The sequence below is a fragment of the Exophiala bonariae genome, assembly GCF_035927105.1.
Source record: "Exophiala bonariae strain CCFEE 5792 chromosome Unknown scaffold_12, whole genome shotgun sequence".
NCBI lineage: Eukaryota > Fungi > Ascomycota > Eurotiomycetes > Chaetothyriales > Herpotrichiellaceae > Exophiala > Exophiala bonariae.
Window position 1 is genome coordinate 527,957 of NW_027042487.1, and position 26,403 is coordinate 554,359.

General features: G+C 50.3%; 9 protein-coding genes across 9 annotated transcripts; 5 read left to right on the forward strand and 4 right to left on the reverse strand.

Moving 5' to 3' along the window:
- Window positions 1-1,009: 1,009 nt before the first annotated feature.
- On the forward strand, window positions 1,010-2,281 carry LTR84_002187 (uncharacterized protein; the record flags this gene model as incomplete). The annotated part of the gene is made up of 3 exons (XM_064845801.1): window positions 1,010-1,108; window positions 1,181-1,476; window positions 1,552-2,281. 3 exons carry the CDS (start codon window positions 1,010-1,012, stop codon window positions 2,279-2,281), a joined length of 1,125 nt encoding a protein of 374 aa, XP_064706655.1.
- Window positions 2,282-3,861: 1,580 nt separating this feature from the next.
- Window positions 3,862-4,251, reverse strand: LTR84_002188 (uncharacterized protein; the record flags this gene model as incomplete). Its single annotated transcript, XM_064845802.1, has 1 exon — window positions 3,862-4,251. One exon carries the CDS (start codon window positions 4,249-4,251, stop codon window positions 3,862-3,864), a length of 390 nt encoding a protein of 129 aa, XP_064706656.1.
- A 4,415-nt stretch (window positions 4,252-8,666) lies between these two features.
- On the reverse strand, window positions 8,667-9,319 carry LTR84_002189 (uncharacterized protein; the record flags this gene model as incomplete). The annotated part of the gene is made up of 2 exons (XM_064845803.1): window positions 8,667-8,932; window positions 8,989-9,319. The coding sequence occupies 2 exons, from the start codon at window positions 9,317-9,319 to the stop codon at window positions 8,667-8,669; spliced, it is 597 nt and encodes a 198-aa protein (XP_064706657.1).
- Window positions 9,320-12,908: 3,589 nt separating this feature from the next.
- On the forward strand, window positions 12,909-13,648 carry LTR84_002190 (uncharacterized protein; the record flags this gene model as incomplete). Its single annotated transcript, XM_064845804.1, has 2 exons — window positions 12,909-12,998; window positions 13,070-13,648. The coding sequence occupies 2 exons, from the start codon at window positions 12,909-12,911 to the stop codon at window positions 13,646-13,648; spliced, it is 669 nt and encodes a 222-aa protein (XP_064706658.1).
- A 1,092-nt stretch (window positions 13,649-14,740) lies between these two features.
- On the forward strand, window positions 14,741-15,187 carry LTR84_002191 (uncharacterized protein; the record flags this gene model as incomplete). Its single annotated transcript, XM_064845805.1, has 1 exon — window positions 14,741-15,187. The coding sequence occupies one exon, from the start codon at window positions 14,741-14,743 to the stop codon at window positions 15,185-15,187; it is 447 nt and encodes a 148-aa protein (XP_064706659.1).
- Window positions 15,188-15,782: 595 nt separating this feature from the next.
- Window positions 15,783-16,734, forward strand: LTR84_002192 (uncharacterized protein; the record flags this gene model as incomplete). Its single annotated transcript, XM_064845806.1, has 2 exons — window positions 15,783-16,516; window positions 16,581-16,734. 2 exons carry the CDS (start codon window positions 15,783-15,785, stop codon window positions 16,732-16,734), a joined length of 888 nt encoding a protein of 295 aa, XP_064706660.1.
- Window positions 16,735-20,197: 3,463 nt separating this feature from the next.
- LTR84_002193 (uncharacterized protein) lies at window positions 20,198-22,034 on the reverse strand (the record flags this gene model as incomplete). Its single annotated transcript, XM_064845807.1, has 4 exons — window positions 20,198-21,341; window positions 21,402-21,757; window positions 21,815-21,964; window positions 22,020-22,034. 4 exons carry the CDS (start codon window positions 22,032-22,034, stop codon window positions 20,198-20,200), a joined length of 1,665 nt encoding a protein of 554 aa, XP_064706661.1.
- Window positions 22,035-23,670: 1,636 nt separating this feature from the next.
- LTR84_002194 (uncharacterized protein) lies at window positions 23,671-24,545 on the reverse strand (the record flags this gene model as incomplete). Its single annotated transcript, XM_064845808.1, has 2 exons — window positions 23,671-24,311; window positions 24,512-24,545. 2 exons carry the CDS (start codon window positions 24,543-24,545, stop codon window positions 23,671-23,673), a joined length of 675 nt encoding a protein of 224 aa, XP_064706662.1.
- Window positions 24,546-24,940: 395 nt separating this feature from the next.
- Window positions 24,941-26,378, forward strand: LTR84_002195 (uncharacterized protein; the record flags this gene model as incomplete). Its single annotated transcript, XM_064845809.1, has 2 exons — window positions 24,941-25,443; window positions 25,529-26,378. 2 exons carry the CDS (start codon window positions 24,941-24,943, stop codon window positions 26,376-26,378), a joined length of 1,353 nt encoding a protein of 450 aa, XP_064706663.1.
- Window positions 26,379-26,403: the final 25 nt, after the last annotated feature.

The window sequence follows — 26,403 nt, forward strand, 5'->3', positions numbered from 1 at the left end:
CACCTCCAAGATCTCCGGCGTGTATATCCGCTCGAGGACCAACTGCGCTACACGGTCGCCCTTGTTCACCTCGAAGTCGACGTCACTGTGATTGAACAACAGCACTTTCACCTCACCACGGTAGTCGGCATCGATGACACCCGCCCCGGTGTCAATGAAGTTCTTGGACGCCAGGCCCGACCGCGGCGCGACGCGACCGTAGGTGCCTTCCGGCGTTGCAATGGACAAGTCGGTCGACACGAGCGCTTTTCCACGCGACGGGATGGTGGTCGCCTTCGAGGCGTACAGGTCGTAGCCGGCGGCGGAGGCCGAGCCGCGAGTAGGGATTGTTGCGTCCGCCGAGAGCTTCTTCACGAGTAGAGGCGGTTGAGACGTGCTGGTGAGTTTGGCGACGGCTGGGCCGTTGCTGTCGGGCTGTGCTGTGCTGGTGGATGACATTGTGGATTGTTTCTGACGTTTGGGGAGTGGTGAGTTGGGTAGTGAAGGTGGAAGGTGATCTTTGCCCTGGGTGGTCGTAGTTGGAGGTGGTGTGGAGATTCTGGTCATGCTCGTGTGTGTAGGAAGTCTCTACTATGTTGTTTAAGGAGCGAAAGGAGTTTGGTATGCAGTAGTACGATAGGATATTTTTTGGACCTCACCGCTTCTGCCCCTCCATCTGCTGGACGCGTAAAGTGGCCGACGCGTTTTCTTGTCAAAATAGGCCGGATCATTACACGACAAACGCTTCGCTTCGCCTTGTTCTGCTGCGCCTGAGCCTTCCGGGCTTACTCTCCAGGTGTTAACCGAAACTGGCCATGATCCATTAGTCCCCCATGAAAGATCCGAGGTTAAACAACGTCGATTCGGACATTGGAATGGGCGACATTTGGGCTTCCTCGGCCAGCAACCAGAAAGGTTAATCCTTCGCCGAAGGACAACCGCTCCATGAAAATCGTCTGTTGCGCCGTCCAAGCTGGTCTGGCCATTTCCTCTCTTCTCATGTCTGAGTAGGAAACACACAGGCAACATCATGGCGGGACCTGTAAGACAACCGATCGACCTTGCTTCTCTCGAGCGGTACATCGACAGCAATGTCCCGCAGATTAAAACCCCTCTGCAACTGAAGCAGGTATGTTCTCATGCAGCTCTTAGTGTGTATCTTTAGCTGTGTTGGACGTGAAGACTGATTAGATTTACATAGTTCGGCTTCGGACAATCGAACCCTACCTACCAGCTCACAGATGCGACAGGCACAAGATATGTCATGCGGAAAAAGCCCCCGGGGAAGCTGCTGTCTAAGACCGCGCATCGGGTGGATCGAGAATACAAGATCATTAATGCTCTAGGGCAAACGGATGTACCAGTCCCGAAGGCATATTGTTTGTGTGAAGATCCAAGTGTCGTGGGCACGGATTTTTATATCATGGAATTTCTGGATGGGCGCATGGTCACAGAGCCCCATTTTCCAGGTGTGGGGTCTGCTGAACGCACAGAGATGTAAGTGACCACTGTTTTCGGGGCAAGAGAGACACAATGCTGCATGAGAAATAGAATTGACATGAGGGACCACAGGTGGCGCGATGCCATTCGAACTCTGGCCAAATTCCACAACGTGGACTTGAAAAAGGTTGGACTTTCAGATTTCGGTCGCCACGGAAACTTCTACGACCGTCAGCTCAAGACGTTCGGCACTCTGTCCAAGGCACAAGCAGAAGCAGTGGACGTCGACACCAAGGTCCCCGTTGGGGACATCCCGCACTTCCAATCGATGGTGGACTTCTTCAAGCAGAAATCGACGCAGCCCAAAGATCGCACGACTCTGATCCACGGCGACTACAAGATCGACAACCTGGTGTTCCACAAGACGGAGCCGCGGGTCATCGGCATCCTCGACTGGGAGATGGCGACCGTGGGCCACCCGCTGTCCGACCTCGTCAACCTCACCTCGCCCTGGCTGTGGGTGGGCAAGGACGTCGGGTCTGCGCACTCTGAGAAGACGGTCGAGCACTTCGCTGCCGGCGTCACCCCGGGCCTTCCCAGCCTGGAGCGGGTCGTGCAGTGGTACGGCGAGGACTCAGGTTACGAGCCCAAAGAGGAACTCGACTGGGGCAATGCCTTCGGCGCCTTTCGAGGTGCCATCATCATGCAGGGCATCGCCGCCCGCTATGCGCAGAGACAGGCCAGCGGCACCACGGCCAAGAACTACGGTGCCCAGATGGGCCCCTATGGTGAATGGGCCAATACCCTGGTGGAGCCATTGAGGAAGAAGGGGTCCTCGTCGAATGGAAAGTCTAAATTATAGAATGCTGTCGGGTGTGAATTGGCACGGCTACGACGTGAATAACCTGAACAGGAGCCAAATGAGCGAAAAAGAAGGAGGGCAGTATCATCTCACTGCGGCATGTCTGTATAGGGGTGTGTGCAATATCCATAGCCATTTCGTGAATATACTCGGAAGCCGATCTATGAAAAGATAGAATGAATAAGCCCCTAAAACAGGTATACGTATGGAGTCACTGCTCGCTAAAACCTACATGCTCGCTGTTTTGGCTTTCCAAAATCATCACCATATCTGTATCCGTATCGAGTAGAGTAGCACCTAGGGTGGTAAGTGCGTCTGACCCACAGGGCTGCTGTGCGAGTCTGCGCCGTAGGTATCAACGTGTGGCGGCCGTCTGATCACAACGGAGTCTGCATAGCCGCTTCCGCGCATGTGTCGTCTCGTTGGGGCCTCGATCTCATGTTCAGGCAACCCAAGGGGGCTCGGAGGGGTCATCTGCAGTGCGTGCTAGTTAGACCAACAGGGCTGGATTCCATCTTGGTGTACGGATATTCGCAAGCATGACCGTGCTAACTTGCTTACCCCCCTTCTCCCTTGCCCCGTCTCGCCTCTGTGATCTGTTCTCCTGTTGGCCGTCCCCCCCCTACGAATAGTCTGGCATGGGTGAGCGACGTTCAGCATGGTCCCCTGGTTCGAGGTGAAGTCGTCGAGTAGTCGTGCTATTTGACCTAAGGTGAAACGGGGAGAGGGCTGTTCTTTTGGACTGTTGGTGAATGTTGGTCAATAGCGAATCGACACATGTGTGTTCGCAACATGATCCGACACCCCCGACAAGAGCCCTACCGCTGGATGTTCGTCAGGGGCCGGTCTCAAAGAATCAAGGCAGTCTTCATCTCAAGTCATCTCATCTTCTGGAGTTCTATTCGACGACAACGGTAGTGGGCCAGGAGCGTTTGTTCCCGGTCTCGGTCACTCCTGGAGCATGTCCATCTGTGGTCTCCGTGAGACAAACCCGAATTGTTGGTCTCAATACGGAAATGGTCCTTTTGGCCACTATGGGGAATGCAATTCTGGAGTCATTGCCACGACACTGTATGATACCATTTCAGTGGCACAAGAATCGCAAAAGCAACAGTGGCGACGATGTGCTTTGGAAGTTTGGAGCTGAGAGGATAGAATGGTCTCAGGTCTTCCAGAGCCTGGTTTGCACGATCGCATACTAGTGTACGAAGTACGGATAGGGCGAGAGACATCGGTTTTGGGAGTCAATGAGCCGTGAGCAGTACCAAAGAGGGGGGCGTGGCTCTTCCAGTCACCTTTCTATCACTTCTCCACTACTCAGCCCTAAAAGGTTGGGAGGGACGGGGGTCGATTCGTTGGGATAGTCATTGAGGCGTCAGCACTATAAGCCAAGAAAGGCGGTAGATTGAGGCTTTCCCTAGATACGTAGAGTACTTACTTCGTACTAGACATGCAAAACAGGGGGGCCAATTTGCTGCAGGGTTATTTGTCAGCCATCGCCATTGATGTCCTTTTGTTTTGTGGTCAAGGGTCAAGTAGGCTAGGGAATGTTTAGGCGAAGGTCCCGATGAGGAGCGTGATTACTTAGGGCCACCATATTCTTGATCTCTGTCCTGAGTTCGGACATGCTCGACAATAGCAAATAAGCCATTGTTGATGTGTGCGACGAAGGCGGCGAACTCGAAGTTGCTAGTCATCGAAAGCGAGGTCAATCTCAAGCGTGTGGTACGCCAGTCTGAACCGAGGTCGCGATGCTCCAAGGATTTCACAGAATTTGACCCAGTCAAGTGAGCAATGATCTCGAGCGCAGCAATCGTCTTATTTCTCACACTGAAGCCCAGTTGATTTGGATTCGTGAAGTCTAAAACTCGAAAATCTGTGAAGAATAGATTGGGAGATCCACTTCGAGTGAGATTGAACGTGTGTGTCCAGGCAAGTTCGACCGTTGAGCAACAGTGCCATCTCTGCATGAAGGCAATACGGAGATGGTTTCTAGAAACGCGGGACGTACGTCCATGGGTGCCCAGAAATCTGAAGGACAGGGTGTGTGTGATAAGGGAGCTCGCGCGAGGTGACCGAATACGTTTCAGTACACTTTTAACCCCTGCAACATCGTTTGTTGGCGCCAGACAATCATTGGATGAGTATAAAGCGGCATGTTATCGCTTTCGGGCTCGGATTTTAATGACCAGCACAAGGGGCCGGGGCTTTCTGTGGTTTCGGCACCGGTATTTTTGGTTGACATGGGGCCCTCATTTGTTTCGCCTAGTTTTGGTTAGCATAATGATAAATTGGAGGTCAGGAAAATCAAATAGCGTAGCCCTCTGGAAAGCATGCATAATCTTTCGACGCCAAAGGCGGGTTTCTGTGAACCGAATCCAATTGCAGTGTCTTGCGCCAACATCCGCATCCGTATCTACTACTAATATCTGCTGCTAGGGCGGTAGAACGTCTCGTTGGTGTGGTCCATCTTGAAACTGGTTAGTATTGACGGTTGCGCAAATGGGAATAGTCTTCCATTCAAGGAAGGCTCCGTCACGAAATATCCTTCAATCAGAGATTGGGAGGCATCATAGAGGAGCCCGCGTCGTGAGTCAAGGGCTCAGAGAGCTTCCTAGCCAATTGTTCCGAGTAGTTGACAAAAGTTCCTGGCGGGGTGCATGTTCACCTATCCCAGGCAGTGATCCAAGCCTGAATAGATCAGAGTGCAGATATCCTTGTAGATGTTTGGTGGCTGTCCATTAGCGACATGGAGAACAGCAGGCTTGTTTCCCAGACTTGCGGAGGTAATAAGCCAGTCAGCAATTAATGGAAACATTGTCATCTGAGGCCGCAGCGTATTCGACGCTCTTCGAGGGAAGGTCGCGTTCTCGAAAGTCGACTATGCAATGTAACCCCAGAGTTTGGTTTGCGCTTGTCCTTTTGCAACGGGTATCGACCGCCTTGCAAGTGTTGTGGCGATCTAACCCATTTGTGACCGAATACCAAGTCGGGAAGCGATGGCGATTATAGGTCGGATAGAGAGTTGAGTCTCCACATATTATGGTCCACACTTTGATGCAAGAGATTCAGATAACCCTTGAAGACTTAACCCGGTACAGTGTAAACCGGTCGAGTGTAGCCGGGCATTAAACACCCCCGTAAAGGTGGGTATTAATCAGGAGGCCGGTCCCAAGTCCCCAACACCTGATGCTTGAAGCACGTAGCATGAGCACCTTGAAGCTGTACAATGAGTGACTCAGAAGCTCTAAGTTTTGGGGTGAACATACGTCGTAGTTTCCCTTGACTTCCCGATGGCCTAGTCTGAGAACGCTCACCATGAATGTTGCACTGAGCGGGTGTAAGCTAGGCAGAAATTACGAGTACAGGTAAGTCCTTCTTGGGTTCGGTGATAATTCCGAGGTGCTTATCACCGCGCCGGATTTGCCAATATACCCCGTCTGGACAGTGGGCTTGAACTTGAAGCTTACCTAAAAGTACGGAAGATGTCCATTTTTGCGTATTGGTCATCCTAGCCGGGTTCCAATGAGTTGGGCACTGGGGCACAGGGCGTAGTGGATGTTAGTGGACACTGGACAGTACCTAGGTAGTACACATGAGGAGGGATACTTGGTACTCACGGACACGGAGGAAGTAGAAAAGCCCGTTAGGTCTTTCGTGCGACGGACCTGGTGCCAAACTCTGCTTTAACTTCTCGTAGATTCCCGTGTGGACCTGCCAACAACAAACTTGCTATCGGCAGGCCGATTTACACTATCGATGAGCACCAAATCAGGGGGTTCTACTTCACCGTCGAGTACATACTGCTGAATTTTTGAGTTTGATCTGTTTGCAGGCAAAACCGATCTTCCGCTGTGCCAAGGTTTGTGTGTTTGATCAAAAGGGAAAGTCCAACTTAAGGAAAGTCCACCTTGAACGTCGAGAGACCCAACAATTTGGAAAGTTTCTAAAGTTTCTGGTGACGATCAACGACTGTTTGGAGCAAGTACGAGTAGAATGTCTGCACGTGTTGTGATTTGGAGCCACGATCCTCACTCGTACTCGGTCAACAAGATCATCTGAGCCGGAGTCATCCGCAAAGATCTCCAATTTGTGGCAGTAACTGTCACCCTCGTCCAGTGAGTTGAAGTTATGTAGTGGGGGGACGAGCTCATGGCTAGCCAATCTCGTACAAAATGCCTCATCTGGTTAGTGAATGGTTCCTGCTTATGAAATCTGAAGTTATGCTTCTGCCTTGTGGTGAACAGTAGTACACGATACGTTTAGCCCCCAACGGTTGAGAAGGTTGACGCAGAGTGACGAGCTGCCCCCTCAGGATTTGACTGATGGTTCCGCGTACCCATTGTATCCAACAATTAGCGTTATATGGATATGGCGTGGTTCCAAGTTCCAAGTGAATCGATAACTGGCACGGGTGTGACGACGCCCATGTCGAGGTATCCTAGCTTTTGTTCACATTTCCGCAAGGTTCATCATGGTACACACGTGCGGGATGTGGGACTACCTACGAGTAGTACCAGCAGTCGAAGTTGCATCGACAAAGACACCAGTCGACTGTAGGGCAGATTTCAATATTGCACCGCAACCTCACAATCACTCCACTGCTGTTCCCCAGTGGTAAAATGAGGAAAAGGGCCAATGTTGCGAGATGTGCCAAGGAGGAGGCAGGCCAATATACTTCGGCGTATCCAAATCCGCTCGATTACAGCCAAATCTGGATGAGTACTAAGTAGTGAAGCCCAGGAATTTACAGGCTCGGTTAAACATCAAAGGCTACTACCAAGTACTTAATTAGCTGACTAGTTACCGGATGTCGTACGTCGATAGTACTTCGTAGTGCTCAGCATTAATTAATAATAATTCGCACTCAATCGAGGTAGTATGCTCCGACGACTCGAACTCAGCCACACTGGATAAAGCAACCAAACCACAGCCGATTGAATAGCTCCTTCATACAGTGCCTCTCGCTCCCTTGCTAGCAAGCGAGGACAACTCAGGTACCTATGTACTCGGTAGGCACTCACTAATGTACTGTACCTACAGTGAGGAATAGCACGATACTGGCATATATGGCTGTCCTCAGCTGGAAATAGATGCAAGTGCTTGGCTGTTTTAAGGAGTTCAAACAAACGAGGTCGATTCCATACTATTTCCTCGTAGATGAGTGAATGGTTTCACCACGACGGAGCGACCAGTAACGGAGCTCCGCGGCCCGCGGTAGGCATTCGACGCGTGACCGACATACCTCCTACAGCATCTCCGCAGAGAACTTGCATAATACCCCAGTTAGTTAGCAGACTCTAACGCGTCCAACGTGTTGCAGCGCCACGCTGCTTGCAGTGACGGTGCCTGGAGAAATTATGGCACATGCTTCCCTTCCAACAATCATGCGATCGAAAGTCTTCCTGTGGTAAAATCGCTCGATGAAATATTTGTCAAAACTTGATCAATAGAAATATGGAGTTACTTGCTACCTATAATGCTAAGTTGGGAAGACTATCTTACTTGCTCCCCATGTATTCTACATCTTTCCCAGGCTAGCGCCTGATTGCTCTAGAGAAACCCAAAGTCCCCCCTTTCGTATGTGCTGAATGCCCAGCAATCAACGGTGTTGAGACCACCTCTAGGGGTACTTCTGTAATCAGCTTGGTATCATGCGCTCTTCTGTGGAATGAGAGCTAGGAGAATCGTTAAGACATGGCTCATGGAGATAGTAATGCCTGAATTGAGTCACTGACGCGCTCAATAAGCGACATGCTGATGACACGACGAGTTTATTCTTGGCGGTGGAACATGGCGCTATTTGCGACTTGACCCCGGAATATGAGCGTGCCTTTGACCTGACTGTTGTTGTGACTGAATTTGGCCTTTGTTGTGTATCCGTCTGACGTGATCTTTCATGTTGTCCATCCGTGAGAATACGCGACCACACTCTTCGCCCTCCAGACCCCGCCATTCGCATTTAATACCCGGATTATGCTTGGCCTCGTGCCTTGCTCGATCCTTCTTGCTGCTGAAGCCGCCGGTCAGGGGCTGATCCGTGGATTTCGAACGGCCAGCGGCCGCGGCTTCACTCTGTGGGCAGCCTTCCACGCGGCAAAACAGGTGTTTGCTGTGACGATTGTAATGCTTTCTCAGGTCACACCCACGCGTAAATGTCGCTCGTGAGGTACAACCCGGATATGCGCATCTCCAGGCTTGCCCTTGAGAACTAGACTGAGGACTCAACGACGTCGAGGATAACAAGAGTGGGACCTCGTGTACTGGAATCCCATATGCATGGAGCGAAGTATTCGATGAAGTCGAATTGGAACGCAGCGAACCCCGGAGAGCAAAGTGGTCTCCCGAAGGGCCTCTGGTCGTCTGTTGATAGGCGGATGACGTACTAGGTGAACATGACCTTGATAACGATGAGATACTGCTTCTGTGGCTGTGGGAGCTGTGATGCGATACATGAGAGAAAGATGGTGAAGCGGTCAAATGGTGGTTGGATGGTAGAGTGCCTGGCGCAGAATTGAAATCGAAGGGTGATCGTTGAATGTCCTGAGGTGTTGGCGGAATGATGTTGGCCAGAGTGGGTTGCACCTGTTGGTGGTCGAGTGCCGGATAGTGGCTTGAACTTGAGGGGTCGTAGTGTAGCATTTGAGATGGCTGTGAATAGGTAGAATATGGATACCACTGATTCGGCTCATACAAAGCATATGAACCACCAGAAGTAGTTGAGTAATGGGACAATGAGGGATCAGAGACAGCGGGAAGAGGATAGTACGACGAAGAGTCTGAGGATGTGGTGTTGTAGGCCATGTCGGCTAATTGCTGAGTATGATGATCCAAAATTGGTAACTCTGGGAGAAGGTACAGAGAATCTGACGAGACAGAAGAGGGGTGACCTCGATTAGAAGGAGTGGGTGAGGGATAGCAAAGCCCGGTCAATGTCGGTGAGCAGGTCAGTAATCCGTTCTTTTCGAGATCAAGGTCGTCAATATCACTTGGTGGGGGAGTCAGCGAGAAGATAGCGTCCTGAGGTTCCACGGCCATGGTGCTGCGGTTGTGATTATTTTAGCGATGGCAGTGGGATCAGGAAGGTTGATATAGCTCGGTATGATGGTGAGTACAGATGGTTCCGCCGAGATAACTAGTTCCCTCCCATGAGACAGCAACAGAATAGATAGTTCGATGAACATAGAAACGGAAGAATGGGGCGAACAAGGGCATAAGTATTATTGTTAGGACATCCAGGGACTCACGGAGACAAGCTAAAAGGCTGTGGCTGCGACGACAAAGTCCAGGGTAGTGGACCATAACGTGTAAACCTCGTAGGGCTACAACCCCTGCCGGTTGCTGACAGCATCAAGAAAGCGATCGACGCTCGAGGGCCATGCACCGCGGTGGCTCCAAAGGGCACGGTTGTCGCGGCCCATGGGCCATAACCTAAGCAAAGCGCCATGTTCTGGGAAGCAGGTGATTTGCGAGGCGAGTATCAGACTCGAAGCATGGCATTTCAAGTTGGGAGAGCTTGCTCACCGTAGGGCCGAAAAAGAGATTGTGAGGGTGGAGCACATGTTGCTGCTTTTTGCCCTCGCGACCAGGGTAGCGAGCCGTTCGATTGGCCCTGTAGCGTTACACGTAGAGCGTTACCGCTGCAGACGACAATACCAACTGAAAGGGCCATCTACAGGGTGATCTTCTGCGGTGAGATTGCACTTGGGTGTATCACGATCGTTCCTAGGCTCCATAATCGTTTACTAGCTCAAACCCGCCCACGAATACAATGCGTATTGTCGCCCGCCCGGCGTGTGCCTGGCCCCAATTCAACCATGCCTTCTTTCGCACTCGAGGTGGTTTGGGCCGCATTAGACCGTCATTAAAGCTGCGGGTGGGAGCTAAATGTGCCTCTATCGTGAAGGAAGATCCCAGCACCCTGCAATAGAGTTGACTGGTTCAGTCGGATACTACTGGCAGTGCTGGGTGGGCTCGCCTCGCAACAGGGGCTTGAATACCTCACTCACATCCTGTACGAGTACCTACGAAGGTGGCTTTGTTCTGGCAACCTCATTCCCTAGAACTTTTGTACCGTCTCGTTTCAGATTTCAACTTGGGGCATATTCAGTACCGAGTAGTCTTTTCGGCCGAGCTGTTCCGCTCCAAGTCCTGGCGTGATCTTGCGCCCACGGGTACAGCCTGGAGCGCAGTTCACCATCTGTATCCGTATGTACAACTCGGGCGCCCGCAGCCGCCATAGATCTATTTAGGTACCTACATACCGAGTACATCGCCCCTAGAAGATATCCACGCCCAGTCTGGGGTACTCGGTACACACGTCTCAACCTATCCAAGCCGCAGCAACTCGCAACAGATACATTTTTAGAATGAATGTTTCTCATATTTTCCCACACTCCAACGCTCCAGAACTCGCTTCCACTATGGACAAGTTCTGGATATCATCTCTGTCGCCTCATACGCTATTTGCAGAACAACCATGTTCAGCTACGATTGCCATTCTAGGTTACCTACCTAGGTAGGTAGGGACGCTTAGTACTGGCATGGAAGAGCTCATGCCCGGGTATGGGACGGCTGCAGCGCGTAACACGGATTGAAAATGGCCCGGTTTGCGGTGTTCTGGAAAGTCTCCGCACCCGGAGACATACGAGTAGACCAGACGGATACCTCGTGTTCTGATGGACTGTGGCAGGCCCACTCGAGGCAGTGGCCGTCCTTCACTCTCGGATCCTTAATTCCACTGTTCGGGCATTGACATAATGTACGTGTGGTCGAAAGACCGAGATGCGATGCAGTCATTCCACACGGTCTTTTTGGCTCGGCATGATCTTCCTGCACGAACCTCTGATTATCCCTTTGGAGACTGTGCAATTAACGCGGTGATCACCAACCAGGATGCTGTCTCGAAAGTCACCCTGCATTCCAAGACTACTGCTTTACGAACTCTCTTCTCCCGAATAGCAGTTACGTGCGTGTATGCGACCGTGCTCGATCGAGCGGACAAAGACCAGCGTCCGAGCCCGAGTCCGAGTGGTGATTCGGATATGATGGGGTATCTTCTGCCCGATAGGTTGACAGCCTCTAGGTACAAACCTACAAGACGACCACACCTCTGCTTTTGAGAGGACAAGACCTGGATCGAACCATGGCCAGCTTGCCAATCGAAGACAAATTACTTCTTCTACCTACTTCTCGTTTTCTTGAACCACAAACAGCAAATGGATTTCTCACAAACGTTCTTCACTCAGAATCCGATGCAATTCCTGGAACATACTTCCGTGTAGACCTCAGCTTCGCAGTGTAGGGGTCACCTCGTACAACCTCGCTGCACTTTACCTAATCTGACTACCCTGCCTCCTGTAACTCTTCACAAGTGTCATTGCCAGGTCGGGCAAGATAATACTTCGTGTTAATTGGCGCACGTAACTTCTAACCACTTTCCAACTCGTATGTATTCTGTACCAAAATAGAGTTTCGAAAGATGAATGGAACAGGCTTCATTGTGCGCTCGTCGTGCTTGGGAAACATGAAACATGGTTCGAGCCTATTGTTGTTCATCCAAATTTCAGGATCACGAATCGAGACCCAACGCCATCGACTGTGGACGATGCATCGCACGCTATTGACAACGGACATCGTGTGTCTCGCGGGTCATATTGAACGAGTTATGGATGACACTAAGGTACGAGTGTAGATCGTCTCTTATACGCCGCGAGGGATGATTAGCAGCAGCATACCAGTTTTGACTAACAAGCCTTCATTTTTGGACCCCATATTGGCAGTATACACAAGCCCCTTGATTTTAGCTCATCACATCGGTATGGAGCCTCGCAAAGCGACACATTATTGAGTATATGCCTACCTGCTCTTAATCGACCAAAGCGACTCTATCTCTAAGATGCCGCTACTGAAGAACCTTCAAGGTTCAGTTGTCCAAATTTAACACAATTTCGACCCCGAAACATAGCTCGGTTATCTCAACAAAAATAACCAGAACTTGGTTCTACCATCGAGACTTGCTGCTGCTGCTGCTGCTGCTGCTGATGATGATGCTACGAACATACATGTCAGAACCAAAGCAGGATCCCCAACGATCCCGGGAACGCCGTCGCACATGGCCGTAACATCAAATGGCATCGATAGACGTAGCATACCACCATGCTTGGACCCCCTTCAACATTGATCCACAGGCAGTAAAGATGAGATGCGAGATTCTGGAGATTGCAAGCTCCTGGTCAAACGCGCCTTAAATATTATTGTGTTTGTGGCTACCGTGCGCGCTTTGTTCAAGGAATCTTAGAAAAATTGGAGGCAGCGCACTATCTTTTGATTGTTATGAGGCCGGTGCAACCAAAATAGGGTGCGTGAAACATTTATCCTTTGAAAGACCTTCCCACAGCGGCATTATCTTATGGTGGTGGATTTTTAGAGTTTGATCACGTGGGGTTCTCTCGGCGGCCTAGACTTTTTCGATCAGGTGGACTTCCGTCCTGGCGGATCCTTTTGTTCTTGACCCAATTTCACAGCCCAATCTCGAACATTTTGAGAGCAATTAGTCAGATTAATACATTTTATTTCACTGTGCTGGTGCTGCTTCTGTGATTTTTGTTGGAGTTGTGCATGCGTGATGGCGGCGATATTGAAGGTGGAAGATGTCAATCCTGAAGATCGTCAGATTCTGGAGAAACTGGCCAAATTGCAACAAATGTACGACCAGGTAAGTCCTCTGGAAATGCGCACACTGTGTGCTCCATCGATTCCAGTAGTCCCGCGCTGACTTCTGTTGAGATCGGCGGTCTTCGGGCATTACTACCCGAAAAATTGATTAATCCAACTCGTTTTGCCTTGGATAACCCAGGTGGCTATGAGCCTGAGAAACTCGCAGCATATCTACATGCAGCAGCTCAGACCGGGAGTCGCGACGTCGAACGGTTCAAAAAGGAGTGGCACAGCGATGATGTAAGACAACTCCTGGACGTCGTCAAGGCCACAGACCTGGCCCAAGGCACTGATGCATGGGTTATGGATTACGGTAACTTCCTCCACGGAAGTGATCCTATCGAAGATCAGCTTGTCGCCATTAATGGTGTTGATTCGCACTCTGATAGTCGCACTGGCGACACCCCATTGGAGTCGATTAACAATTTCAAGAACAAGCACCCCGAGGTCAAGGTTGAACTTCTGGACGAAGTCAAAGGCCTTCCCGTCAACATCACCATATCGCAGCTCAAGTTTCAAGTCGATGAAGATGCTGATGGCTCTGGATATAGAGTGATTGGCAGGCCAAAGACTGAATCACTAGCTCTTCGGGAAAACATTCTTGAAAATATCAACGAGAACACTGTTCTTGCCACGTTACTTGTATGAACACCCCCTATTCTTTCACTTGATCAAGGCTGATTGAAGACAGGAAAACCTTGCAGCATATAGTGACATCAAGTCAAGATCATGTGATAAATGCAAAAAGCTCGTTGACAGCAAGCAGAAGCTTCCGTTCGTCAGAAAAGCAATAGGATCCAGTACTCCTGATCAGCCTCTCCAATTTCTCGCCCTCCATAGAGATTGTGTGTGAGTACAGTCGGAAGTCAAAGATTGGCTGAATATTATGATGATACTCTGCCCTCACCCGCCACGGCTATTTGAGGCATCAAACGTCGTTGGCATTCCTACGATACTCTAGGGACATTACAAAACATCGCCCTCAACGGGGGTCCTTAGTGATGGCCACACATCAGCATCGCTTCAAAACAACACCCACCAACAGAACACGACAATTATCAAAATATCCATATTGTCGTCGATGGCCTGATCGTAGTCTATGGGGAATGTCGTCACCCCAAGTTCGACTCAAACTCATACTCTACTATGTTGTCAAGGCTGTCAAACCTAAAGTATCTAACGGCTTGCCTGGAAATGATAGCGATACACGGTATGACTTCCGGCACCTGGGAACAATTCGTAAGTAGTATGTTGCGACCAGAATTGTTGCCGTCTTATGCAGGCAATGCAAGTGGCGAGCTAGTTGGTGAGGTCCAGACTCCGGCACTACCTCTGAACCAATGAAGCCACATTGGAGGGTGTATACTGCATCAACGCACGTATTGTCAGTGGCTGGTGAGTTGTCCATCATCTAATAAGATACTTGGCAACACAAAGGGTTTTCTCGCGTTACGACGGCTTGTATCGATGCTTCACCACTTTGGACTAAGAGTGCGATGCGCTAGGATTGCTGCCTGATGACCACGTGGAGGAGATTTACGTCCCCGCAAGATCCACCACATGATGGAAGTCTTTGTTGGGACACACTGAAAGACAAAACACAAGTTGACACCTTTTTTCATAGCTTGTGTCCAACTGATGTGCTTTGCGACATCACATTTCGTCCTCCTGTCTCAGGCCTTTCCGTCCACGTGGTTAGAATCGGCAGCGAAATGATGGACGATGAATGACGAATCAGAGATGACGAACAAGGCGGCGGCCAACGAACAAGCGAAACCTGACAGTTACGACGTGATCACCACTCGACGTGCGGACCCCTGCATTAAAGCGAATTCCGTACACCAAGAGAGCGTTCCCCACAATCGAAGCGGCCAAAAGAAACGCAAAGCAGATGGGACCCTGAAAAACGAGGCAACGTGGTCAATGAAGGAATTGAAGTATGTCCTACAGGATCAGTGCGTCGGAGAAACCTCATCGGAAACTCGGCTAACTGTGGATGTGGACAATCTGATGAGGAGGATCGCTGTGCTGGAGGATCTCAAACCAGTGCGCAAGATGCGTGAGACCTTCCCAGCAAGACATCTACCTCGAAAAGACCAAGATTGCGACAACGGCAGATCTCGTGGAAGGAGCAAGAAGGCTGAAATAATGGATTGGAAGAGAGTTCAAGAGGATACGCTGCGGTGACAGGTTTGCTCAGACACGGCGTTGTGAATCGCTCCTCCACGGTACAACAGTGAGGAAAGCGTGATGATGAACCTGATGAACTTGAATATGTGTGATGTACGGAGACCAGTCCAGAATCCAGATTGATGATGATGACCACATTTCATAATTGGCCGGAAAAAAAGTGTCGAGGGCGAATCCAAAATAAGACATGACTATACCTGTTGGGGTTTAGCTCCGGAGTGGTCAAGAGGCTGATTGCCAGGAAGGCGCGTTTTTGTTGTGTTCTGCAAGCCCGGAATTGGTCGCCAGGGTGAGACACTGACCTGCAGACTGCACATCGAGTCTCCATCACTACCACTGCCACTACCGAGTCCTTACTTGCCTGCGCTCACTTTGGTCTTTCGTTCTACTCACCACAACACTCACACTTACACATCTTCAATCTCCTCACCTTCTTTCGTTAATACACATTGCCATTGTGCATCCTTTCGCTTCTCATTAGATCGTTCCTGTGTTTCTTCGTGCGTGCCAAATACTCCATAGCCCTCGACTCTCGCCGCGCTGAACAACCTCCTTTTTCTCACCAGACCACCAAACTCCAACACTTTTCATCATGAAGGGCTCCGGCCTCTTCTCCTGCCTCTCTCTCGTCTTCCTTATATTACTATCGTCATCTTCGGCATGGCCATGGCCCCCGTCGCTTGGTGAAATTGGGGACAGGCTGGATACCTTTCTGTCCCGCCGTCAAGACAATCAAGACAACGAGGACAACCAAGAATCTTCCTCCAGCCGCTCCTCTTCTGCAACTGCCACTGCAAAAACCTCGACTTCGGCTTCCCGGTCATCTTCAGCCACAACCGACCCAGATGCTGAAGAGTCTGCATCTGCCTCAGGGACCATTACAGACATCAATGCTTCAGAAACCAAAAGTGCCAACAGTACGAGGACATCAAGCACGAAAACAACTCCAATTGACCCTCGTCTGCCTCCCGGTGGCATTTCGCTCATCACTCCAGCACCCATCGATGGCGTCCAATATTACAAAGTTGGAGATCCTGTAACCTTCAAGTGGAACTACACTTCACTTTCCATCACACCATCTGCCATTGATGTCTTGGCCTCTTGTGCCCTAAATTCTGCAACTTATACAATTTCTTCCAACATGTCCGTCGAAGAAACTGGAGCTGTGACATGGGATACCGGCGATTTTGAGGCCACTGCCACAAATCCGTTTGTGGTGGCTAGTTATACATTGATCGTCCATGATGCAGCCAAGGAGGTCACCGATGTCCCGTCTGCAGGTGAGCTAGGTGCATATGCTCAATATGTCTTTGGGATGTACACAGGGTGAGTTTTATAGCCTTGCACCGCTACAATTTCCAGAGCCAATTTGCTAACTATCGCGATCTAGACAGCCATATGTACCCCTAAACGAATTTCGATGTGCTTCCTGCAACGGAGCACTGTCTATTCACGAGAAACAAGCACTAGGTGTCATATTGACAACAGCTGCCATCACGATAATGTCATTCACGTGGTTCGCCAATGGATTTGGCGCCTTTTAAGACGCCCAGAGCGAGATATATATCATTAAACCATCTATTGAATATTTAGCGACGACCAATCGGATCTTAGGCTCCCACGAGCCGAATTGTATACAGCATAGCGACAAAAGGAATGGGTTTCGGAATTCTGGGCGGTGATATTTGGGATAATGGTGGTTGAAGGGGTAATCGGCAACCTGCGTTCGCGGAAGGTTAATTGCATCCGATAATGAGATTTGAAATATTCGCCAATTCTGAGTGAAGTTTGAAAATGGGAGGTGAGAACTATTTCCAAATATGGAACTCAAGTATAATCTCAGGAATGTAATTCTGTTCTCGGGTCAGAGTGTCAACACCTCTGCCCATGTCTAATCATTGTCCTGAATTTCTCAAGGTGTTCGATATAAACGCAGATATCCATTCAATTCACCAAAGCATTGGTTGAGTTGGCTTTCCCGGGAGCACGACCATCGATGAATTCAACGCGCTCACAAATCCGAGCCCGGCAAGCATGGATATTTCATTGCCATGAGGGTAGGATTTGTCAAATATCATCAATTGATACATCCGGAGGAGGCTGGAGGTTTTCCGAAGACTCAAGTCGCCTATTTCGCCATCTTACAGCTTCATCAAACCCAATTGGGAGTGGGCGTTCATCTAGACATCCTGCTCTGTGCAGGATGGCAAGCTGTAAAGTTCGGCTCTTGGAGCACGAACCGTTCTGAACCGCATCATCAGGTTCACCGACTCGTTTATTTGGCAGGCAAGGCCGTATCCTCCGCGAGAAGGTGCTGTTGCTTGGTTGCCAAACATGTCGTCCCTGCTTTAGGAGGAAGTGGAACAAGCAGGGGAAGCAGCTTCCGCCCATCCATCATCCGTTCCCTTACTCATACAATGCAAACTACCTCACAGCCTATTCAATGCAATGGCACACACTGGCATCGGTGGGTAGGTGAGTAGGTTGTCGGGCTGTAAAGAAAGAAATTGGAGCAAACGACCACATGTGTGGACTCAGGGAGAAGCACAAACAACTCATCCTTGTGTGCCCATCTCCTTACCCAGGCGAACAAGCTTCCATCAACTTTTTGCTCCCTTCTCCCTTACTCGCTCTTTCCTACTCTTCTCAATCAGCTCTTGCTTGCACAGCAAACCCCCGTTTGGTGAATCAGAGTATTTCCTGCCTTGAAAAGTCAACCACCGGTGCGGAGGTGCTGGCCCCCTGAAAGCATCTCACATATCCGAAATCAAACAGGACTTTCCTGTGTGGAGGCAGCACAAGACTTATTCCCAGGAACGCCCGAATCATCGTTGCAGCGAATCTGGGTTTTGGTCGCTAGCTGTTGAAGGCGATTTCATTCCCGCACTCATCTTGTTGAAAAATCCAAACTCAGTGATATCGTCGTTCAAGCACAGGAAGGGACCGGAGACTGTCAAAACGGTGGTGTGTACAAAGCCTTCTTCCCCCATTGCACACGCTCTGTCATTCACCCCCAGCCTCCCATCAGATCTCGCAAAACGAGGATGAATGTGTACCATAGACACCTTGTGCCCTTGCACAACAAAGGGAGACGTGTCTGTTGTATCCTCGTTCGAGTCCACTATGCCTGTTTCATATCTCAGCATCTCATTCTACTCCATCATGTTCATGTTTCAAAGCAGTGAGCTGACAGCGCCACATGTACAGTTACTCAGACCAGGCACATTACCGTGCACACGTCTGTACGAAGGACGTGCAACCACCTCGTGGCCACGCAGCATTATCCCTTCACTTCAAGAACATAGAGATTAGAGCACCTGCCACGAACGTACTCACGAGCGTCTGTCCGACCCGAAAGCTCCGTCTGCCTCACATACAGTACAACAAGCAAGACAGCGACGTCCTTCACAATGCCATCCTCATCCTCCTCCTCACCACCATCACGCCCGGCCAACTGGCAACCAGGACACGATGTCTTTGTACGCCGATTGGCCCGGAATGGCGAAGACGCGAGCAGCATCCTCATTCTCTTCGAGGCCGAGTTCCCCGCGGTCAAGGCTTCGAGGGCTTGGATCACTTTGAGGATGAAGACGGCTTGAGTGGGTGGCTTCCGAGTTGTCGATTGTGCGTCGTGTGGTAGGGTCATGTGGCTGATGGTGTAGATGAGAAAGAGCATTGGTCCAAGGCGAATCTTGTGGCTCTTTGTGGCAATAAGATGGGATCGAATATTGGCATGGCTTGGGATACAATATCAAGGCCGAGCCAGAAACAGCGATATGCGAGCTCTTCAGGCGGTCGATTGCTTGTTTCTTTTTTTGGGGCATTCCTAGCATGCGAGAATGAGTATAACAAGCATCTGCTTTGCAGTATTGAGCTGTTGCTGCAGCAAAGCCTTGCATGATGTGGTGTAGTGTGGGATGGATGGTGTTGCGTGTACGAATACAATTGGGATTACCTGTGGCATATCGTGGATCGGATAAGGATAGACAAATACAAAATAGATAGAAGAGCAGAATAGAGATCGGAGGGCACGGGCACGGGCACGGGCACGGGTACAGGAGCCTGCTCGACCTCCAGGATCGATCGATAGCCACAAGATGTCTACACGCTGTTTAGTCTGGATGCTCAATAGTAATCGTTAACTTTTAGATGAACAGAATGCTCATTTTGGCTGGGGGGAAACGGGACTTAACTCTCGGACGGGAGAGGGAGAGGGAGAGGGGAATTCTCCATGTCCTATTGTCATTGTCATTGCATAGAAGAACTCCGGGGGGTGGGTTGATTATAAGAATTGAATAACATCATATCCAAAGTCTCAGGAAACTGGAGGAAATATCTCCCCAGCGAGTGTGGAAGAGGGGACATGATCGATGCGCTGCATGTTTACCTTGAAAGACACTAGACATGATCACCGATAGTCAATTGTTGCAGAGCAAGGAGGTCGGTCAAGTGTCAGCATTTACTATTTCATTTCATACTGACTCCAAGGACGGACAAGGCCATTCATTCATTCTCAACCATAAAATGGAGATAACATTTCCTTTCGAGATGATGAAAGTAGATAGATAGGTAGGGCTATAGATAGATATAGATATATAGAGCGTAGAAGCGAAGACAAGAAGGGAACGGTTGCGGTTCATCTTGCGACAGCCGACTCTTGTAGTGGCGGTCGAGAGATGGCATCTGATACTCGGTGCATAGATCGCACGGGTGGCAGGGGAGCGTCTTCGAGGAGGTAACATTTTCAACGCCAATCTGTCGGTTTGCCACACCATGAAACTCCAATTCCACACTCAAGAGATAGTCCTTCATCTTGAGTTCGGGTCCAGGCTGTGGACAGGTAGTAGAGGGGTATCGGGTATCCTAAATTCCAGCTCTTCCAATAAAACTTCCCAAAAGCAATATGTGGTGATTTCGCTTCCTTCTCTTCCAACTTTGTATAGTAAGTGGACAATCCAGTGACGCCGTTGGTTAGGGGAGACGTGGAGGCGTAGCTGTTTGGATATGTCATGTTGAGATCCATACCTCCATTTTGCCCATTTCACTTCTCTCCTTCTTGGCAGCGGTGCGAACGCTAGTAAGAAGCATCTCCAGGTCATCCTGATCACCCATGGTGATCATGTCACCATCATCTTGCATTCTGATTTTCAGTTGCTCCTTGATGGCAAATTTTTCTCTAATCTTGCTTTCAAAATCTCCAAAATCTATCACTGAGCCAATCATAAGGTATCGTGTGTCTTCGTTGAAGTGGCATTTGACTCGGACTTTGCGCATTTCGACCCGTTTACTACTTCGTCCGGATGTGGGACGTCGTACAGGTTCGAAACCAGGCATTTCTTCCTCAGATTCGCCAACTTCATCTATGTATTCGTCTTCTTCGTTAATGTATGCAGGCTGTTCCTGCCGACGCGTTGTCTGTCTCCTCCTTGGAGGAGCTGCGGCGTACATCTGGTAGACATCGTCCACCGTATCATTGGGGTCTTCGTAGCGAGATTGCTCACGGAACAAAGGTGCTGGTTGCCGTTGTGACATGGACCGGCCCATTGGAGGTTGTCTTGAGGCAGGACCTCGAGGTTCTGATGCTGTTCTCTGAGTTCCATAGCGTGACCTTTCCACGGGTGGCCGGTCCATCATCACAGGTTCTTCTCCCCAGGAGTTTTCTCGAACAGGAGGTTGCTGTCTACCCATGCCCGCATCGTTGACAGCGAACGTGTTTGATCGTGACAACATACCAGGTCGAGGAGGATCCATGTCTGGTCTGGTAAATGCATTGCGGGGCTGACGCATAGATGTGGAGCGTAGAGGTAGGTTGGAAGTGGAGGGACTGCCGCGTGGCTTTTCGGTCTCAGGAGGTGGAGTGGGGGGAAAGACATTTCTACCCATGACTGGAGGAGCGCTTTGATCTCGAGGAATTCTACTCGATAGATTTCGTTGTACAAGATTTGTTGCTGCATAGCTGATGTTCTCCACCGGTCGGTCGTCCTTGGGAGCAAACTCGGTGGCGAGGACCTGCCTTCTATCAGTGCCGGAAAATCCAGTTCCAGTATTTTGTTGGTTCGACGTGGCTATTAGGCGAGCTTTTCCGAGATAATCTTTAGCTTTCAAGTTCTTGACTTTTGCTTCATTCGGTCTGTAAACACAGCCCACGGGACTAAAGAGAGAGGTCAGCAAATTGAGTTGCTCGTGGTCCGAGTTTGGATGGGTAGCTTACATGCTGAAGACGACATATCCCTGAGCATTTTCTTTAATTGCATCGTCAATCACATCGTGGTCCGGAGTCATTTTCTCTTTTTGTGCATAGCTGAAATCTTTCATTCCCAGCTCTTCTTGTTGAAGGTACATATAACATAGACCGCGGTTGAAGAGAACTTCACAAGAGTAGAGTTTGAACTTCAAGCCCAATTGCTCATAGTCGATGTAGGTGTTTCCACGGAGGTAGAGGAGGGTGTCGTTGAAATTGGCCAGTGCTTCTTCGAAGTCGCCGACGAGGAAATTTGAGACGCCTTGCTGGAAGTATGCCACAGCGAGGTATTGATCGAGCTTGATGGCACGTTGGTAGCATTCCACCTAGGATCTGTCAGTTGGAGGCTCCCTTGGTTGCATTTCGGATTTGATTTGCCATACCGCTCGATCATGTTCGCCGATGGTTGCGTGGATGACCCCGCAGTTGAATAAGATCTTGGAAGTATCGGCGATGTTGTCGAAGATGGTCAAGGACTCCTCGAATTCCTGATTGTCGTAGTGACCAAGCGCCTCGACCCACGTTTCGATTTCCTAGCACAGGTTAGAGAAAGAGGGGGCAGGCGGTGGAAAGAGGAGCACGACGCACCTGTTTGAGCGACATGACGTTGCAGGCCCAGCAGTGAGACTTGTCAAGACCGACGTCGTTGTTGGTATGAGTGGACTAAGTATTAACCATGCAGGATGCAAGATGGTAAGTGTAGTTGCAGTGCAGGTACAAGTAGCAGAGGGATCTGCGACGCGAGCGGCGGTGCCTGAGACAGATATGGGAAAGAGGGTGTGAAGGACTTGGATTCGGTAGATAAGATTCGCTTGAACTAGTGTGGCCTGTGAGGAGACTGGGAATGGTACAAGTGGGAGTGTCTTGTCAGGTCAGGCTTGTAAGTTGGATGAGGCAGCGAGGGCCGGCCCTGCCGCAGAGTGCTCAGTGTCCAGGGATTAAGCGCCCTTGTATGGTCGATGTGCTCGGCGCCAATGGTTCCAGGGCTCTTTGCCCAATGGAAAGTGTGGTCAGTGGCGTGCAATTAGTGACGACCCGCGATCGAGGATGAAGTTTAATTAAAACTGGAATAGGCTAATGGTGTAGAGAGAAAAAGAGTGACGACCAGAGAAGAGGTGAAGGCGATGGTGAGGTCGGTGTTGGAAGAGAAAGAATGAATGAGCGAGAGAATGGATATGAAGATGGAGATGGGAAAGGAGGTGCTGGCCATATGTGTGACATTTTTCCCCAAGGGATTGTGTGGTGGTATCCTACGACGTCCTCCCTCGCCCTGACTGGCAGGGGGCCAACCCTCACCCTCAACCATGGAACAGTTGGAAACGTCAATCGAAGGCATCAGGGCGAGGCTGGAGCAAATGGAATGGATGGGGTGACCACCAGGGGAGCCCACCCTGGAACAATTGCACGCTTGATGGTCACAGCGTGATGCACGCACCATGGATTGTGACGCGGGTGGAGGGCAAGGCTAGTGAGACCCCGGGCACCAGACATTGGGTGCAGCTTTGTGCCTTATGCATCCCCGTGCAGATGGGCACTTGAAGCCTATGGAAACAAACCTCTAGGCTCGAGGCACCTCACAATCAACACCGAGTGCCTACCTACCTAACTAGGTACCTACACAAACCTGCAGGTACGGGAACAGTGTGAATTGTACCTAACTATCTCTGGAGTAGGGATACTCAGTCCACCACTCTATCGACCTCTCTCTGCCTCGGCAGCGTTTCAAGCCGGACCTGACTCGTCCGAATTGTGATGCAAAAGCCACGCTACAGCCACCTCAATATCAACCTATCGACCATGGATAACCCAATGGTGTGATTATATCACCTGAATCTCTCAATATCAACGACTCCGTACGAAAACATCGGTTCATCTTTCTTGGTTGCAACACGTGTATCTCGCTTCGATCCATCATCATGTTACCAGAGGGTTTCAACTTGGCTCGTTCTCCCCACCGGCCCTTATCCGATACGGCCGCTCCCCGTTTCAGGAGAACTTGCGACGGGCCAACCATTGCTTTGGACCAAACTTGATGCGAGAGTCAATGCTTGTCTTTGTCATGCAAGGGGTCCCGAGAGTACACTTTGTTCGTGCATCATTGTGCAGTACGAGTACGAGGGACCGTCCACTGTGTTTCCATCGGAATCTTGCATTCATTCTCCTCGCATCTCATGCAGGTCCGAGATCAGGCCGCAGCATTGTCTCTGATGGGAATTTGGTCAGAGTCTACGAGATTCTATCATAACATGCCTTTGCCCGTCTGCTCCTTACGCTCTTCCCAGACTGTCTTCCCCGAGCAACTACATACCGTCTTGTCATTGTCCCAGACTCCTGCACTCCGGGCGATCACGCCAACAAGGGTGTCTTGATCCTCAGGCTGAAACGGTGACTCTTGCTGTTTCGACACCACCATGCTGCGACCAACAATTTCCCAAACTGATACAGGTTGGTCCAAAAATGTACTGCCACGACCCTCCTTACCGACTTGGATCGTTCCAAACACCCCACGAGGCTGATTAAAGCCTGCCAAGGTCTTGATTGACCCCCAGATCCCACCTGTTGAAGCTGCCCCACGTGAGATATCGCCCGTTTCCCGAACCGTAGCATAGTATGTGCCCGGCGACACCCCTCGAAGTGTCAAGTCCACCAGTGTATGCTCTTCGGAAATTTGTACCATACGTGCCAATCCGCGGACCGGATCTGACACGGCTTTTGCGTGAGTCTCAAGGATGCACACCCCGGCCGAGTTCGACTTTCCACTTCCGCGCAAGATCGCATCTCGTCCCGTAGATTCGATGGCTGAGACGATAGATGACGGAGCGGCTGTGCCTTCAATATAAAAAAGTTGGTCCTTGAGATTGGCTTCGATCTTATGAATGCCTGTCGCCAAATTATACCGATCAGTACCCTGACCCTGGCCAGAAGACGTTTGGAAACGGCTCGACAACTTACCTTCGAGTTTATCCAACGCGCCGGTCACATCCTTCACACAAGAATCGCAATGCAATGGGACTGCAAATGTCGTCTTCAACCAAGGCCGGTCAGCAGGCGAAAGCCACGAGAACTAGAATTCCATATACTTGCCTGAAATGGCTGAACCCCCAGACTTCCCATATTGCCAGATGTCTTGGATGGAATAAGCTGCAATTGGTGATGATGATGCTTGCGATTAATGTACAAGAGATTGACTTTCAGACCAAGATATGGGTGGATATATGTATGTTGTATCTAAACATTCAAAGTATTGAGAGGCACCCAAGAGGTGGGATGTTCATTTGCTTAATAATAATCACTAGTGACGGACCTTTTTTCGTCTGACAACCAAAGTCCCGCCGGAAAGGCACGACATGGGAATCTTCTGTGCCCTCAGGTAATATTGAATCAGTAACATTTTCCACAAGCCGGTCAATAATACCCACGTCCCAGTCTAGCTATCTATGAGCAGAATCACCTTCATGTGCGACAAAAGTCATTAGCCTTCACGTTGCCGCTGAGAGTGGCACAAAACTATGAACTCCAAACCAGCCTCGAAATGGGCCACCAACACCGAGGAAGATGACCTTGAAATCGCATCTTTGCGAAAGAAAGAGAAGGAGGAGAAAAGAAGACTGAAGGAGGAGAGAGCACGCAAGACCGCCGCCGCTGCTGCAGCATCCCAAGTTCATGATTCAGAAAGACCTTCCAAACGCCAACGTACATCAGAGGACAATAGTGATCCACCGCAAGATGAGGGCGCGAACCTATTGCAGTTCCAGACCCGATCGTTCGGGCCTTGCGGCCATGTCGATCAGTTTGAGTTGCTCAATAACATCGAAGAAGGCTCCTATGGTCTGGTGTCGCGTGGCCGCAGAAAGGACAATGGCCAAATTATTGCATTGAAACGCCTCAAGATGGACCATACCAATGATGGCTTTCCTGTCACTGGGCTGCGAGAGATTCAGACATTAAAAGCATGCAAACACCCTCACGTGGTGGATTTGTTCGAGGTGGTCATGGGTGATAGCTTGAAAGAGTAAGTCGGCCATCCATATCATCCTAACCTTGAAAAGCGCCGATACCAGACGTCGTTAACCACTTTCTTTCTACTACTTCCACAGTGTCTATCTCGTCATGGACTTCGTCGAACATGATCTCAAGACTCTTCTTGAAGACATGGCAGAACCCTTTCTACCTTCCGAGACCAAAACTTTGATGTTACAAATCGTTTCAGCCATCGATTATCTGCACCAGAATTGGATCTTGCATCGTGATCTGAAAACATCAAATCTACTACTCAATAATCGAGGTGAAATCAAACTAGCCGACTTTGGCATGGCCAGATATACGAGCCATCCTCCGCCAAAATTGACCCAACTTGTGGTCACATTGTGGTACAGAGCACCCGAATTACTTCTCGGGACGGAAGAATACGATTCAGAGATCGACATTTGGAGCCTGGGTTGCATCTTCGCCGAGCTGCTCACCAAGGAACCTCTCATCCAAGGCAAGAACGAAGTCGACCAACTCTCCAAGATCTTCGCCCTCTTAGGAACCCCGACGAATGAAACTTGGCCCGGCTTCAGATCCCTCCCCAACGCCAAAGCCCTGCACCCGGTCCTGGCGAAAGCATCGGTGCCTTCATTCCTAACGGCCTCCAAATTCCCTTACCTTACCACATCTGGCCTCCGCCTCCTCTCATCCATGCTCTCCATGAACCCCGGCGGACGGCCCTCCGCGCCGCAAATCCTCCGACATCCGTACTTCAAGGAAGATCCTCGTCCCAAGGCCAGGGAGATGTTTCCCACGTTCCCGAGCAAGGCCGGACAGGAGAAGCGGCGGAGGAGAGCCACTCCACAGGCACCCAACCGTGGCGACGCGCCCAAGCTCGACGAACGCGAGTTTGCCGGCATCTTCGCCGGGAGAGCTGACGAGGCCCAAGGTGCCGGCTTCTCGCTACGACTTGGCTGAATCCAATGGTGTCCCCCCAGCGGGC